The sequence below is a fragment of the Mangifera indica genome, chromosome 16, assembly GCF_011075055.1.
Source record: "Mangifera indica cultivar Alphonso chromosome 16, CATAS_Mindica_2.1, whole genome shotgun sequence".
Lineage (NCBI taxonomy): Eukaryota > Viridiplantae > Streptophyta > Magnoliopsida > Sapindales > Anacardiaceae > Mangifera > Mangifera indica.
This window is the reverse complement of record NC_058152.1, coordinates 10,758,533-10,774,809: the sequence shown is the minus strand read 5'-3', so window position 1 is coordinate 10,774,809 and position 16,277 is coordinate 10,758,533. Positions and strand designations below refer to the sequence as shown.

The 16,277-nt window shown below is 30.2% G+C and overlaps 1 protein-coding gene and 1 non-coding gene across 4 annotated transcripts; both read left to right on the top strand.

Moving 5' to 3' along the window:
- Positions 1 to 8,521: 8,521 nt before the first annotated feature.
- LOC123199777 (tRNA(His) guanylyltransferase 1-like) lies at positions 8,522 to 15,197 on the top strand. Of its 3 annotated transcripts, XM_044614828.1 has the most exons (13): positions 8,522 to 8,933; positions 9,066 to 9,197; positions 9,308 to 9,352; positions 10,767 to 10,936; positions 11,023 to 11,108; positions 11,275 to 11,382; positions 11,709 to 11,965; positions 12,379 to 12,510; positions 12,600 to 12,644; positions 13,145 to 13,314; positions 13,490 to 13,575; positions 13,945 to 14,052; positions 14,617 to 15,197. In XM_044614828.1, the coding sequence occupies exons 1-13, from the start codon at positions 8,830 to 8,832 to the stop codon at positions 14,731 to 14,733; spliced, it is 1,560 nt and encodes a 519-aa protein (XP_044470763.1). In that variant the 5' UTR covers positions 8,522 to 8,829; the 3' UTR covers positions 14,734 to 15,197. The 3 variants fall into 3 exon arrangements, with proteins under 3 accessions (XP_044470763.1, XP_044470764.1, XP_044470765.1); XM_044614829.1 differs by lacking the exons at positions 8,522 to 8,933; positions 9,066 to 9,197; positions 9,308 to 9,352 and adding an exon at positions 9,586 to 9,772; XM_044614830.1 differs by lacking the exons at positions 8,522 to 8,933; positions 9,066 to 9,197; positions 9,308 to 9,352 and adding an exon at positions 9,789 to 10,615.
- A 773-nt stretch (positions 15,198 to 15,970) lies between these two features.
- On the top strand, positions 15,971 to 16,041 carry TRNAG-GCC. The gene has a single exon. It is a non-coding gene; the product is annotated as a tRNA-Gly (tRNA).
- Positions 16,042 to 16,277: the final 236 nt, after the last annotated feature.

Genomic DNA, 16,277 nt, shown 5'->3' with positions numbered 1-16,277 from the left:
TCACGTGACGTTGTCAAGTGAAGAAGCTCACCTTAACCATGTGAACTCTTGAGGTAGGGATTTATTCCCACCCAAGGTTACTCTCCTCTCAAATTTTTATCTATTATTTTTTAAAAATTTAAAAATTTATTTATTAATTATTAAAGATATTAATTTTAAAAAGTTAATTTAATTAATAATATTAAAAAAATTAAATTTTACCTCTTTTTTTCTTTAAACTTCAAAAATTAATCTTTTCTTTTTTGTCAAATTTTAAAATGTAACATTTTCAGTATAAATTTTACTTTTCATTCTTTACCACTCCTTTTAATGTCATCTCTAATAATCTCTCTCTCCTAAAACTTTTTCTCCTCTAATCAATCTCTAAAATTCAAAAACAAAATTATCTTCATTTGGGAAGATGATATGGAGGGTGGATTTTTTTTAAATCAAGTAACATAACTTAGAAGAGTTTAATTTGGGACAATTATAGTTTCACTCTATCTAAAAGATAGTTTCCTTAAATTAGTTTAAATTTGATTTAATATAAACAAAATTGAGTTCAAGTCTGGCTATAATATCAAATTGAGTCTTAATTGAGTTTGCTTTAATACTCGATCAAGCTAAAATTGATCAAAATAACATCATTTTAATACATATAATTGAAATAATATTATTTTGGTTTATTTAAATTAAATTTTTCTAAGTTTGCGAGCTTGAAAATTTGGAGACCTCATACGTTCAGTTTAACAATACAAAATCCAGCTTAACAATACAAAATTTTTAGGCTTAAACCGAATTGACAATCATATTCAAATTAATTCAATTCAAATCTATCTTTAATTAAGTTGGATTCAAGTCAAGATTATTTAAATTTCAATTCAGTTCAAATAAGTTCACGGAAGAGGTTTGTACTAAACTTTGGGTGTGAAAAAGTCTCTTGGCCTAATTTATATACAAATCCGAATCCACCCCTTAAGGCTGGATTCGAGCATAATTGAGTTCGAGCTCTATTTGGTTTACATATAGTTAAGCTCAAGTTCGAGAAAGTCAAGCTCAAACTCTACTCAAATTCAGTTCGATTAGTTTTTTGTTATTAAAATGATGTCGTTTTAATACATATTAGTCAAATGATGTCGTTTTATATCAAAATTTTTATTTGAAAATTTTGACGAATAGCTTAAACTTGAATTCGACCGAACTCGTATACAACGACTTGTTTCAGACTCATTCGAATCAAATTCAAACTCGAATAAATTCGATTTGAATCTAACCCTACCATCCCTCACAGGGATATGCCGCAATAAGTCTGGACCAAGTCGAGGCTTGATCTTAAAAACCATTGGTTCCGAAAGTTTATCCAAAATTGCCCCCATGCAGGATGGAACTACAGACCTCCACTGAGCTATAGGGGCTTCCGTTGCCCTCTGACTTGATCACTGTTTTCTGATTCTTTTTTTTTAAATTCCTTTGAAATAAAATAAAAACAATTAATTATTAACAAATTAATGGCCATATGTTTAAGGGAAAATTCTAATTCTGATAATAATTAATTAATGTTAATAATAAATATGTTATTAATTATTTTCTTAATTAATCTTAATAAAGAAAAAGCCAAGACCAATTATAAAATTATGAACTAATATTTGATTTGAAATTCCTTATATCCAAACATATGCAGTGTCTTTGGCTAACACTCTTAAAAGTCGAAGTAACATTTTACCACCTTTAAATTCAAAAGTTCATTTTCACACTCTCATCAAATTTTATAGTTTACTTTAATGGTAAAATGACCAAAAAAGTGGTAAATGTAAATAAGTAAAAAAAAAAAAGTAAAATATTCTTATAATTTGATAATAACACCCTCTTCCTATCCACTTTCTTCCCAATTATAATAGCAACTATTCTTTTAATTATTATATTTTTTATCGGTAATTTTCTAACGAAAAAGCTCGTAAGACAACTTAATATCATTCCTTGTTTTTAAATAAATGTAGTTTTGTCTAAACACCTCTCAATCATAAGATACGATATCGATTATCCAAACACAATTACAAATTGTTATATCACTAATGTCATCAATAGAGCCATAAGTTCAGATATGACATGAGAAATACATAACATAAAATTGTATTATCGATATTCAAAACCTCTTTACAACATCAACTACAAAAACACAAATTCATAAAATAAAACCTTTGCTTTTTAATATAAAACTATTGAATCATACTGACAAATTAAAAAATCAGTAGAAACAAAATGATTAAGATTTTATATCAATGTACCGACTGATTTATTTTGTATAAACTTAAATTAAACAAATCAATCATAAACCATAAGATATGTGCACAAGTTATAAAGTACTAAATTAAATTCTTTTGGGTTATAAAGTTACTTGGAACATCATAAAATTTGAAGTCGAAAAACCTTTAAAAATCACTTAAAAATCGAAAATATGTTATGAGAGGTCATCTACTTTAGAATCTTTGACATTCAATAGAAAAAATTATAATAATTAAGTTTTAGAGTAAAAAGCTAATCAATTTATAAAAAAAAAATATTTAAACTCTCTCATCAAAAATTCAATAACCTAAAGATCTATATTAAACTGTCTACCTAATCATAATTTTTAAATATATTAAATTTATTTTTATTGATTAGTTAAATCTATTTATAAATTGTTATAAATTATTTAATTTTATTAAACTAAAATTATAATTAATATTAACCCATATTATAAAATAACTAACATACCCCGCAATAGTGTCTACAAAAATATAGCAACAAAAAGGCATCTACTCCTTTGTGCCAACTCATGAACTTCTAATCTAACACCCCCGCAAAAGCCAGGTGGCAACAACAAATGAGAAGAGGGCCTACCAAATCCTGAAAAATAATCAAACGACTGTGAGACATTTGGCGCCTAAGCATTCCCCATCAATCCATTACCAAAAATCTCCCTTGGCAAAAACACTTCTGCTCGGCCAAATTAGTTACCTCATTGTTTTACAATTGGATTAAAAATCAAATGATTCAACTTATTATTAAATATAATAAATAGATTTTATTTAAAATTTTATAAAAAATAAAATTAATTAAAATAGTTATATCTATAAATATTAGAATATATAATTTTTAAAAGTAATAATTATTCATTTAATTTTAATGAAACAATTAAAATTAAAAAAATTTTAATCTCATGATATAGAAAAAAAATAATTCTGTAAGTTATTATCTATAGAAAATATTTTAATAAATATGAGATATTATTTTTTTTATTACCAATTTATTTGATTTAATCAAGTTTGACCAAGTTGATGGATAAACTATTTTTTAATATTAAACGGATTTAACTTAGAGTTAGTTTTTTATTCAACTGATTAAATTGACTCATCCGATTCGATTTTAAAAACAATGCTTTTAACACTAATGGATTTTGATATTTGGTAGACATGCATTATAATATCAGTTGGAATGGCACTGCCGTTAACAGCCTCAAATTCTTGGATTATGCTGGAGGCCAGCAATGTCGACGCCACAAAATTGAAATTGTGGTCATCAATTAAGGGTTTTTTTTTATTATAGTTACCAATATCTTCTTATATATAATATGTATCTAATAATATAATTAATATATGATATATATATAATATATATCATATATCAAATTAATATAATATAATAAATATATTATACAATATAGTACATATTTTATAATACGTTATATATTATCGATACATATTGATAAACTTTTTAGAGAAAATGATGATATAATATATGTGTATATAAAAAATTTAAAATTTTTAAGAATGTTTGTAATAATTTTGAAATGATGACATATTAATTAGATTTTTTTATTATTTTATTTTTTAGAAGTTGTATAATATAATATAATACTCAATATATAATATAAAAAATTAAATTTTTAATAAATGATATGATATATAATTTAATTATCATATTTTGTACATCTAATTGAAGTTGGGAGGTAAAAACATTTAAGAGGTAAAAGATTAATTATTTAATTATATTTTGGACTTTTCATTGGTACTATAGGTAAAGTTAACAACATCTATTAATAGAATTGAATAAGTAGAGTTAGACTCGAGTCTGTTTAAGTTCGAGTTTGAGCTCAGTTTGAATGAGCTTGAAATAAGTCAACTCTATATAAATTCGATCGAGTTCGAGCTCGAGCTTGAGTTACTTGTCAAAATTTTCAATTAAAAATTTTGATACAAAACGATATTATTGTGATCGATATGTATTAAAACGATATTGTTTTAATAACGAAAAATGAGTCAAGGTGAATTTAAACTGAATTCAAATTTGGCTTTTACGAGCTTGAGCTCAGTTATATATAAACTGAACTGAGCTTAAGTTTGACTCAATTCGAATCTAGCTCTATGGATAAGAAATGTTTAAACAAAATTTTCAAATTTAAAATATGGGATATTACCGTTTTATCCAAATTTGGGTGAGAAATAGTCATTCAGCCTATATTTCAATCATATATTTTTGTATCAAATTTACAACAATAAAGTTTAATTTCCCACTTTACTCTTTTTCTCACTTTAAAATCACACACTTACATATTTTCAAATGAATTCGTATAGAGAATTAGGAAGATATGTTTGTATATATAACATTATTCTTCAAAATAGTTATCAATATCTTAAAATATACAATATGTATTATATGATAGGATATGATAAAAGTGAAAAATGATACGTATCATAAGGTATATTAAATTAATATAATATAATAAACGTATTATATAATAAGATATATACCCTATGATATGATACATATTATTAATATGAATCGATACATCTTTTTAGATAAAATGATAATGTGGTAAAGGTGTATATGAATTTTTTTTAATTTCAAGGGTGTTTGTTTGAGATATTTTCTAAAATGATAATTTTTTATTATTATTATTTTTTTAAAATATATTATACAATACTATACATAATACGACAGATAATTTGACTTCTATAATTATTATGTTATCCAATATCTATTATATTGAATATGATTGAGATTGTGTGTAAATTGGACACTGAAAAATTTTTAATATTATTCAAGAAACTATATCTATAATTATGTTATTGACGGCTCTAAAAAATTATTTCAACAAAGTGTGAAAAGTGTTTACAAAAAGGATTATTCTTAGAATGATTTGATTTTAAAGAGATGCCTAAAAGAATAACTGGAGCTTTTTAGAGCCTCCTTGCTTATATTGTGTAATCTAGTATGTTTAATAATTCTATTATCTCATCCTTCTTCTTCCATTTTTTCAGGGCAGGGACGAATAGTTACCATCTTATCTATTACAATTCAAATTATGTAGTCTAGTACATATCTAAATCTATTGTTTTCGGTGAAAGGTTGAGCTAGTATTAGGATTAAATTCGAATCAAATTTATTCAAATTGAAACTTACATAAATTCTAAACGAGTTAAGCTCAAACAAATTTGAGTTCAAGCTCGAGTTCAAACTTAAAAGTTTAACTTTTTCAAGCTCAAATTTTAGAGTATTTATCTCGTCAAACTCGTAAGCTAAAAATTTTAATACAAAACGATGTTATTTTGATCAAGATATATTAAAACGATATCATTTCAATAACAAATTAGTTTAAAGCTTGAACTCATTTGAAACGAGCCGAACTCGAGCTCAGTTTCATGCAATCGAACTGAACTCGAGCTTGGTTCAATTCGAATCCCACCCAAGAAAGCTCGAGCTCTGCTCGACTCAAGTCCAACCCTAACTAGCATGTTCTCCAACTTATGTATATAAGATCCATGAGATAGTTATAGTGACATAAAAACATTAACAAAATTATGTGTAAACATTTTAAGTATATAAATGAATATATTTTTAATATGTATCATTATATAATTGAATAATTTTAAATTAAAAATAAAATAATATTTACTCATATAATAATATAAATAAATATTTTTTTATTTATATATTCAAAATATAGACATATAATATTACTATGAAATTTTCAGCATTTCTTGTGGTCTAATAATATGAACCCGTTGTCTCTGAAACAGTGCTTCATGAAGATTCAAACATTGATTTTCAACTCTTGGGCAGAAATTTCCACCGTATTTCCCACATTTTTTCATGCCCTTCAACACGTTTTAACATGTTTTGTTCAGCAAAATAAACTGATCGAGTTTTTCCTAGTCTTTGCTTCCTTTTATCATTTTGGTTTCCATGGTCAGCCATCATTTCAGACTTCTATATATCCATTTGTAATTGCTGACATTTTACGTTCTGTATCTCAAATGATCTGGTATGACTTTGTTTTATGCATTTTCTAAGCACTTTCCTCTACCTTTACAAAAGCCCAAAAGCCCTATTCCCACCCAAGGTTTGGTGCATCCGATTCCACTTATGAAATTTCAAAAACTCAAATACTCACCCCATCATCCAACTTCTATTAAAATTTATTGTTAATTACAATTATAAAAATGTTATTTAACTAAAATTTTATTGTATTTTTTGTTAATTTAAAAAATAATATTTTCTCCCCCCAAAGTTTGAAAAGTTATATTTTCTCCCCTAAGATTTTTTTCTCCTTCTCTGGTTACAACTCTATTTCGACCCTTTGTTGGCCTTCCCAGATAGAAATGCTAGTCTTCATCTAGACCGTTGAAGATGAATTGTTTTAGTCTTTTCATAGGATGAAAATGATTCGTCTTTGTCTATATAGATCAATCATTAATAAGATCTCTCAAGCGGGAGAAGAAAATAGGTGGGAAAGCTAGCTATCCGTTGGAACAGAGTTGTTTCTAGAGAAGAAGAAAAAAATTATATAAGAGAAAATGTAATTTTTTAAATTTTGGGTGGAGAATTGTTAACTTTTCAAACTGAAAGAAAATTAGATAAAATTTTTATTTTTAAAATAATTTTAGTTAAATGACTTTTTCACCCTTGTAATTACTAGCAAATTTTAACAGAAGTTGCATTATGGGTAGATATTTGAGTTTTCAAAACTTGGTCGGTGCAATTAAATAGACCAAACATTGGGTGGGACTAATTCTTTTGGCCTAACAAAAAATTGTTCTTCCGCCAAGGAATTGTATTAGTTTATCAGGATTTTGGACCATCTTGTTCAAGAATCAAACTTATTCAAACAATGGCCAGTCCAGGTCAATAACCAAGAAACAAACTCCATTTTAGAAATCAGTCAGTGCTCGCCGTTGCCCTATATATAAGTTCACATACAGGTATCAAGATCATCTCCACCAAAACGCCATTAATTCACTTTCAATCTGATCTCAGTTTCATTACAACTTGCAAAGAGGGCTTAACTAGCTTCATCTGACAAATGGGCTCCAAAGCTTCTTTCTTGACATTTTTCTTTGCTTTCACCATTTTGTTTACTTCAAGTGCAGTACAACTCGGTGGTGCCATGAGGCCTTTGAACGAGAAACCATTGCTGAATAAATACTTTCCAGGTCTTGCTCTTATTCAGTCCCTTCAAGCGGGTCCTGTGCCACCGATTGGCGGTTCTCCTTGCACGAACATCCCGGGAAGCAGCGGCGGCAGCTGCACATCAGCAACATTGACTGGATCAATGAACATTGCTGGCGGTGTCGTTCGTGCACCACCTGCCATTCCACGCAATGTTAATGATATGGCGGTGGCCTCTTGAAAGGTTAAATAATTCTGAGAATAAAAAGCGAGATGCAAGCCACTAAAGTTGCTTGGATTGGGAAGGTTTAAATTATTTGATTGAACAAGAAAGTGTAATTAGATGTAATTGTGAATTACAAATGATGTCTTTATTGATTCTTTTATTCGAGTTCTTATAAGTACTTATATTTTTCTGCAAACTTCAACTGTAAAATTCAAGTAATTTTCTACATATGATTTTAAAATATAATAACTATTTTTCTTTTTCATTATCTTTATTTCTAGCATATTTATTTTTATTTCTTTTCCTTTTTACAATCTTAGGTGTGCATAATTCGATATAAATTGTAAAATTAAACTAAATTGTTTAAAAATTATGATTTAATTTGGTTTGTAAAATCGTAAAACTAAACTAATTCAATGGAAAACAACAATAGGAGCTTCAATTAACTTCAATTTGACAATTTGTCATTGGACAGTGTGATTAGTTTATCCTTCATGCGTCATTGACTTGCAATTGGAATTCGGTTGCTAAAGAATCTAGTAAAAAAATATAAACTTTATAAGAGAAATATAATTTTTTAAAATTTAAAAGAAAAAATTATAAATTTTTAAAACTAAGGGAGAAAAATAAAATAAAATAATATTTTTTAATATCATTAAAAAAATATATTTTTAAATTTTTAAAATTTAATTGATAAAAATTTGAAAAAAACACTGAGCCTTGAGTGGGAATAAGTCTTTTGGCATAAAATAATATTTAATGATTTTAAATCATTCATCCCTTTTATTACACAAATTAATAATTATTTTAAACTTCAGCTAAAACGACAGCGTTTCTTCTGTTTTGTCCGCTTCCCGAAACCCCAGACAATTTGAAGATTAACAGTACACCTAAAGCCTCAAAAGAGTTCTTCAATGGAGAATCTGATCATTCTCTGGTAGTCACTCCTTTTGTATAGAGATAATTCAATTCTTCTCTGACACGTCTTCAATCAAAGCCTATTCTCTTCATCTTCACACACAATTTTCAAGCTAGAGCTGCAAACGCGAGCGAGCGAAAGTATTTTTGCTGCGGCAGCGGAGGCACGTGTATCAACTTAGGGTTATATGCGCGTAAAAGGATTTTCTATGTAATTTTATTTGTGAACACCAAGTTTGATGGAAGTTCTGTGAGAGGACAAAGAAGGAAAAGCAAAAATGGCGAACAGCAGATATGAGTATGTGAAGACTTTTGAAGTGGAAGATGAGGTTTTCATGCCCAACTTGATCGTTGTTAGAATCGACGGCCGGGATTTTCAGAGGTAGTATTCAAAAGGTTTTTTTGTTTTTCGAAGTGAACTAACGAAACTTGAAAGTGACTGAGCTTTCGATTGTACGTTAATTGTTATGAGGTTTCTTTACATGGGTTGTTTTCATTGTTAATGTTATGGCAGGTTTTCTCAAGTTCATGAGTTTGAGAAACCAAATGATGAGAGAGCTTTGAATTTGATGAACTCATGTGCGATTGCAATGTTGGAGGAGTATCCGGATATAGTTTTTTCATATGGGTATAGTGATGAGCATAGGTTGGTGGTTCAACTTATTTATTTGTTGATTTTTGTATGTGGTGATGTTAAGTTTTGGATGATTTCCATCTTGTTTGATTCTGTGTGTGTTACTCTGGTGTAATTTGCAGCTTTGTTTTCAAGAAGACAACAAATTTTTACCAGAGGCGAGCCAGGTTTCAGTTCAACTTTGTTTTATTGTTTTAGTAATTGCATCTCACTTGTTTTAATGTAATTGATGAAGTTGTAAGAAGTTAAGTGGTAACGGGAAACGGCTGCAGAGGTGTAATGAGAAAGTTATAATGGATTGGGTTGTAAATATGAAGGTAAACTTAGAGATTTATAATAAAAACAATTGCTTATATATAGCAACACCACACACCACCACACACCACCACCCCACCACCCCCCCCCAAAAAAAAAAAAACCGGAACTTAAAAGTCAATTTAAGGGCACACAATACAAATGCATGAAGTTAGAGAAACAAATGTATGAACTGAGATGCTTAAAATTTGACAGAAGTTCTATATGAGGATTCAAAGTTATTTTGATTTGAAGGAAGAAATCCAAGACATGAAATATGGTTTTCCTGCAAGGTAATTTGCTCCTCATAAAATATAAAATAGAAATTAACAATAAAAAAGAGGAACTATTCCATATTTGTCTAATAATGAATATCATTTTTTTCTCCTTGAAAAAATATGCTTGAAACATTTATTGAACGAGTTTAGCCCTCCTTAAGTTCAACTACTGGATAGTATAGTATTGTAACGTTTAAGAATAGGGAAAACCAATTTGAAGTATCTCTATATAATCTGCCAAAAAAACCAAAAGGGCAATAAACCAGAATAAAGCATGTGGAGGTCTAACCTCTTCTTTCAGTTATATATGCGCATACTACCAAAAACTCTTTTGATGTGTTTCTTGTTTATAGACTTTATATCAAAGTTTGAGCCTCTCTTTTTTGTGTTTTCATCTATTCTTGCTTGTAAAATGTTAATCTTTACCTTAGGTGATATTTGGACTACTTCATTTGTTTTGTGCTTGTCTTGTGTATGTGTGCCTTTGTAAGAGTGTTTTTATCCCAATTTTGCAAGTCTGTATGGTCTTTGTAAAGGTAATTTTCCTCCTATTTTGTGATCTTAAATGGCCTTTGTAAGAGTGTTTGTACCCTATTTTGTGTTCTTTTACACTTTTGCTTACCCAAAAAACATTAGATAGTCAATTCTATCATACATATGCATAAATTAATATGCTGTCATTTAAAAAGTTTTCTGGATAGGCAAAAAGTGAAAATAGGAATGCATTTGAAGTATTGGAAGCATGCCGACATTGATAATTTTCTTTCTGTCTTTCTGTTTTTTTTTTTTTGGGTAATGGGAAGCCTAAGATTCAGAGTACCCAGTAACTCTACCATGCTGCTTGGAATGGATGACTGAGTATGATGGCAGAATTTTGAAATAGATTTTATCGGTTTCCTATCCTAATGCATAAAAATGTTTACATGCTGGCTTCCATATGAGCCATTTAGATTTTCTCCCTTGGTGGAATTGTATATGATTTATATGGTTCTTGAAATTGAACATGCAGCAAAATTCTGTCCCTCACTGTATCATTCTTCACTTCTATGTATGTCACAAAATGGAAAGAGTTCTTCCCTCAGGAGAAGTTGAGATATGCCCCTTCATTTCATTCTCATGTCGTAAGTTGCGCATCAATTGAGGTTCTTCAAACATACCTTGCATGGAGACAAAATGATTGTAAGTAAACCATTTATTTATGCCATTGCTTTTCTTTTTTAAATTAATTGAATCTGAAGGTACTAAACTCATGTTTGGGTTGGCAGGTCATACGAACAACCAATATAGCACTTGTTTTTGGATGCTGATTAAAAGTGGAAAGACTGAAAGGGAGGCAGAAGAATTTCTGAAGGTGCTAATTATAGATTCTGCTTGTGTTTGTGTGTGTCTTTGTATTTGTATATTATTTATTTTGATCGAAATATCGTTTTCAGAGTCTTGTGTATACATTTCTGTGAGCTTGTGTGTATCAAACCTTGTTTTGATTTTTGCTTATTCTACATCTTTCAACCATGCAGGGAACTCAAAAGCAAGATAAAAATGAACTTCTTTTTCAGCAGTTTGGTATCAACTACAAAAATCTTCCTGAATTATTTCGTCAAGGATCTTGTGTTTTCAAGACAGAGGTAATCTATCCATCCATCTATTTATGTAGAATTATGTTGCTGTTTACCATAAAAACTCAGTGATTTTGTATCTTGGAGACTCCACTCTATTGGAATCTTTGTGCTCATAATTTATCAGCCATAAGTTTTGCTGATTTTTAATTCAAACATGAGAGGGACACAAATGAATTTGCAATTCACTGAGTATCAACTTGGGAAAATGAGGCAATTTTAGATTGACTTTCCTAAGTGAATTAGTTGGGTGGAAAAGAAAGCAAGATAAGTACTATTGGACAAATATTACTCTGCCATGAGTATGAATTTTTATTCCCTTTTTTCTTTATCAGGTGGAAGATATTGTTAAATACCATGAGGATGGCACTCCTGTCAAAAGACTGCGGAGAAAGCCGAGGATAGTTCACTCAGAGAATATAGCTGGTAGAAACTTTTGGAGTGAGTGTCCATGTCTTCCTAAGGAGCTGGGATGTTTTGAAGAGAATGTTGGCAAAATTAAACCAGATTATGTTAGGTCCTTTCTATTTGAAAACAAGTTGATGCCGTGTGCATGGATTGTAATTAGAATTGATGGCTGCCATTTTCACAGGTAAAGCTTTTGTTGACAAAGCAATATCTCCTTCTTGATATATTGAGTTTCACCTACAAAAAAAAAAAAAGATGATACTTTATTTCGTAGTGTATATTTTGAAAAATATAGACAACTAATTCAGTTAGAAGTGCCTGCTGCTGTTCTACCAAATAATTGACTATGGCATGAGGGTACAATTTATGAAGTAAACTTATTTTGTGTAGATTTACTCTCAAAATTATATAGAGTTCACATGGTAAAAAATGTAAAATTTAAGTGCATAATATCTGTTAACTATTTCTCTCTCTGCTAATGGGTCACTATTGCATGAACCGATTTGGTCTCAAACTTGTTATACATGGGATTTTGTTGTTTATTACCTTCCTAAAATGCTGCAAACAGTAGTCAAGACCTTTTATGATTTTTGATAGATTCTCTGAAGTTCATGAATTTGAGAAGCCCAATGATGAGAAAGCTCTGAACCTTATGAATTCATGTGCAGTGGCTGTTTTAGAAGAGTTTCAAGATATAACCTTTGCTTATGGTGTTAGTGATGAGTACAGGTATCTGATATGATTTATTATATCTTACGTTGGCTCTGCTTAATGCTTCTACCAATATTTAATTCCTTCATTGTTGTTATCCCTTCCAGCTTCATTTTGAAGAAGGAATCTCTGTTCTTTCAAAGGCGAGCAAGGTTTGCCCTGCCTTTCCTGTAAAAGTTTCCTGCAATTCCAACATTTGATTTATGGCTATTTTTTTAAAAAGTTGTTTTCGGAGATATCTCCTTAATGGAAAATTTCTGTATGATGAAACTCAACTCTTAATGATGTTTTTCACTTGTATTGGTAGTGGAAAAACTATGGTAATTTTAGACCATGCTCCCAGCAATATAGTAATACACAAATGGCGGAGTAATTTGTTTTATAAAAACAGCTCTTTCACATGCCATATGTGTCTTGTTTTGTCTAGAAACATATATCCAAGTATTTAGGTTTCAATTATAGATTTTTATAAAGATATATTTATATGTCACCTACCATCTCTTTTTGGCTGTGGAAGTCACTTGTGCTGCATACTCTGATGCATTAAAACAATTATGTCAAACATGATGGAAGTCATCATTTCATGCATATTTATCGCTTGATGAGCATATGATTTTTAACATTAAACTTATCATCGGTATGATCTTTGCAGTGAAATAGTGTCTGTGATTGTCTCCTTCTTCACTTCTATGTATGTATTGAAATGGAAGGAATTCTTCCCACAGAAAGATTTGAAGTATCCTCCCTCTTTTGATGGACGGGCTGTCTGCTATCCATCATCTGATATTATTCAAGATTATCTGGCATGGAGACAAGTTGATTGTGAGTGTTCTTACTATATTTATTTTCTGGAGGATGCTTTAAATTTTGAAGGTTTTATTTTATTAATCAATAAATCTGTTTTTTTTTTCAAATAATGTGTTCGAGCTTGATTTTTAAAATACTGTTATGAACTTTCTGGTAATTTACGTGATTCACAAAACTAATTTATTTGCAGGCCACATCAATAATCAGTATAACACCTGTTTCTGGATGCTTGTCAAGTCTGGTAAAAGCAAAAGTGAGGCCCAAGGTTGCTTAAAGGTGGTAGTTTCTTTTCATGCTATGATTGCAGGAATTGCTCTTCATTAAATATCGTATTACTAAATTTATCATATTTACCCTTGTGGGGTTCTTATACATGTTGATTTTGTTTTGGCTTCAATATTCTAATTCTATATCCATTTAACATGATATGTATGCTTTTCACTGGAGTTTCACTTTGTCTCTTTTTGTTTTTTACTTCCTGTTGCCTGTATAATGAGGTTGAGAATAGAGAAGCACTTTCTTTTATGCATGTGGTTGGCTGTAATATAGATGCTATGCATGTAGGAGCCTATTGAAATTAATGGCAAAGTGAGAGGTGTTTGCATGAAGTGTCTCAATTATTATTATTATTTTCCTTCCGTGCAGGGTACTCAAGCACGGGAGAAGAATGAACTGCTTTTGCAGAAATTCAGTATCAACTACAACAAATTACCAATGATATTCCGCCAGGGCTCATCTGTATTTCGAATTGAGGTTACTTGTGCTCCTTATTGAAACCCATACTAAAATATTTATGTAATATACAGTCTGAAACAGGATAAGGTTTTTGTGAACTTGGCTTATACATGATTGAGTGAATAAGGAATACATATGGCTTAGATGTTTTGCCTGTTTACTTCAATCATAGCCTTCGATTTCAGTCCTGGCCTTAACCGATAAGCCACTTGGTCCATTTTCAGTCAGGCTCTTTGCTTTCCTATTCCGAGCTCTTTTCTTTCATCTTAACAGCAGTCATTATCTGATAGGTGCTTGCTGCAATTGTTATACCTATATTGTTTGTTTGAAAGTTAGATCTACGTTATATCCAAAGTTAATGAAAGCTATTTAATTTCTTTATGCACTTTCCAGTTTGTCCTTCATGATCGACTTTTCTCCCATTTGATGTACATAGTTTGAAAGATCATGTTAAATTTGTTATCCCCTCTTCTTGGGAAGTGATGACGAATATTATTTCTAATGAGTCAGGCAGTGATTCCTAGAGTAGTTTGCCCTCTATATATATAACTTTTCAGGCTGATAGATTCATATTGTGTGCAGACAGAGAAGACTGTGACGTTTGGGAATGGAGGAAAGCTACAGGGTGAAGTAACTGTTTCACACTGTAATATAATTGAGCAAAGCTTTTGGAGAACACACCCGAGCATCCTCGGCTAAGGGCCCCTGATACTTTGAAGTAAAAACAGGTCACAGTTTCTCTTCTGTTTGGTTCTCTAACAACACTCATTGCTTCTCTGTTTCCAACTTAGTTATGAAGTCACTCTTTATCTGTCTAAAACAATTTAGAGACTAGAAACTATGGGATCTTTCTTTCATATAGAAGGCTTTAGTTTCTGATGCTCAGGAAGTTTAAAAGTTACTAAGCAGTTTCACTCATGTTGTTTGGTCACTCATCTTTTATCGGAGCCACTGCAGGGGCAAGGGGGGCACTTGCTGTTCCCCTGTCAAAAATTCCTGCCTCGATCACTGGATTCACTGCTTATATTTATCAATTTTACACTTGATTTTTGTATGATTTTGGTTGTAATTCTCTAGTTATGTACTTAACATACCAGATGTTCAGCTACTCGAAACAACAAAATTATGCCCATGGTCGCAATCTCGAGATCTTTTTTAAGTTATTCTCTTTCCCTGTTCAGGTTAAATAGCACTATCACTCCGTACTTTCTGATGCCAATTCAACTTTCTTATGTTTCCTGATTGGAATATTATCCATTGGAACCACATATGTTTTTCATCTGAATTTCAAGATACATAGGAAATAGACATGTTCATCTGCTGTTATTAGAAGTGAAAACTGAAACATGTTCATGTTTTCAGCTGTCTCGTTTTTCGTTTTTATAACTTACATGTTGAACAGTACAAGAAAATCGAAGTTAGCTTGGAAGTTTTCCCATTTAGCAACAATCAGGATATAGAGTAATCACGTAACCATTCACAATGGAATAAAATTGTCACGTTTACAAAATTGGGCTCGAACCTAAATTGGAGTTTAGATCGAATAAATTAAAATTGAATTAAAAATTATATTTGTTTTCATAACTTTCAAATTCTAATGCTAATGCAAAATTATCTTATTCTCAATCTTAAACTTAGTTTTTTCAAATTTAAACTAATTTTGAGTTGGGTTTTATTTGAGAGCCGGAATTTGCTCTAGCCTTTACAAAAGGTTTTTTTTATGAGCATGGCTGATTATAAATTAGAGTAATTTATCTTTAACAAAGATAAAACTTTGGATCTCAAAAAGTCTGTAAAATTTGTGAAGTATTATAATTTTTAAACTAAAGGATTAAGTTTAAATATGGGCGGCTCCCGGTGACCGAAAGGGTCAAAAAATAAACTTTCAAAGTAAACTATGTTAGAATAAATTTTTCTTTAGAATGTCCAACCAAAAGCACCAGTGGTCTAGTGGTAGAATAGTACCCTGCCACGGTACAGACCCGGGTTCGATTCCCGGCTGGTGCATTTTTTTAAATTTGATTTTCAGGGTTAATATGAATGAAATCCCAAATACTGTGGTAAGAAATCACCTGAGAATAAATTACAGGGCGTTCAGGAATTTGGTTGGGTTACTGTTATATAAGTAATAAACCGTACTGGATTTTGGCTCTGGGTACAGTTTGTTGGTTAATATGTACAATATGTATAGATCAGAAACGCTGGGGTCGGTAAATGATTAACTATTAAGTGTCATTATTACA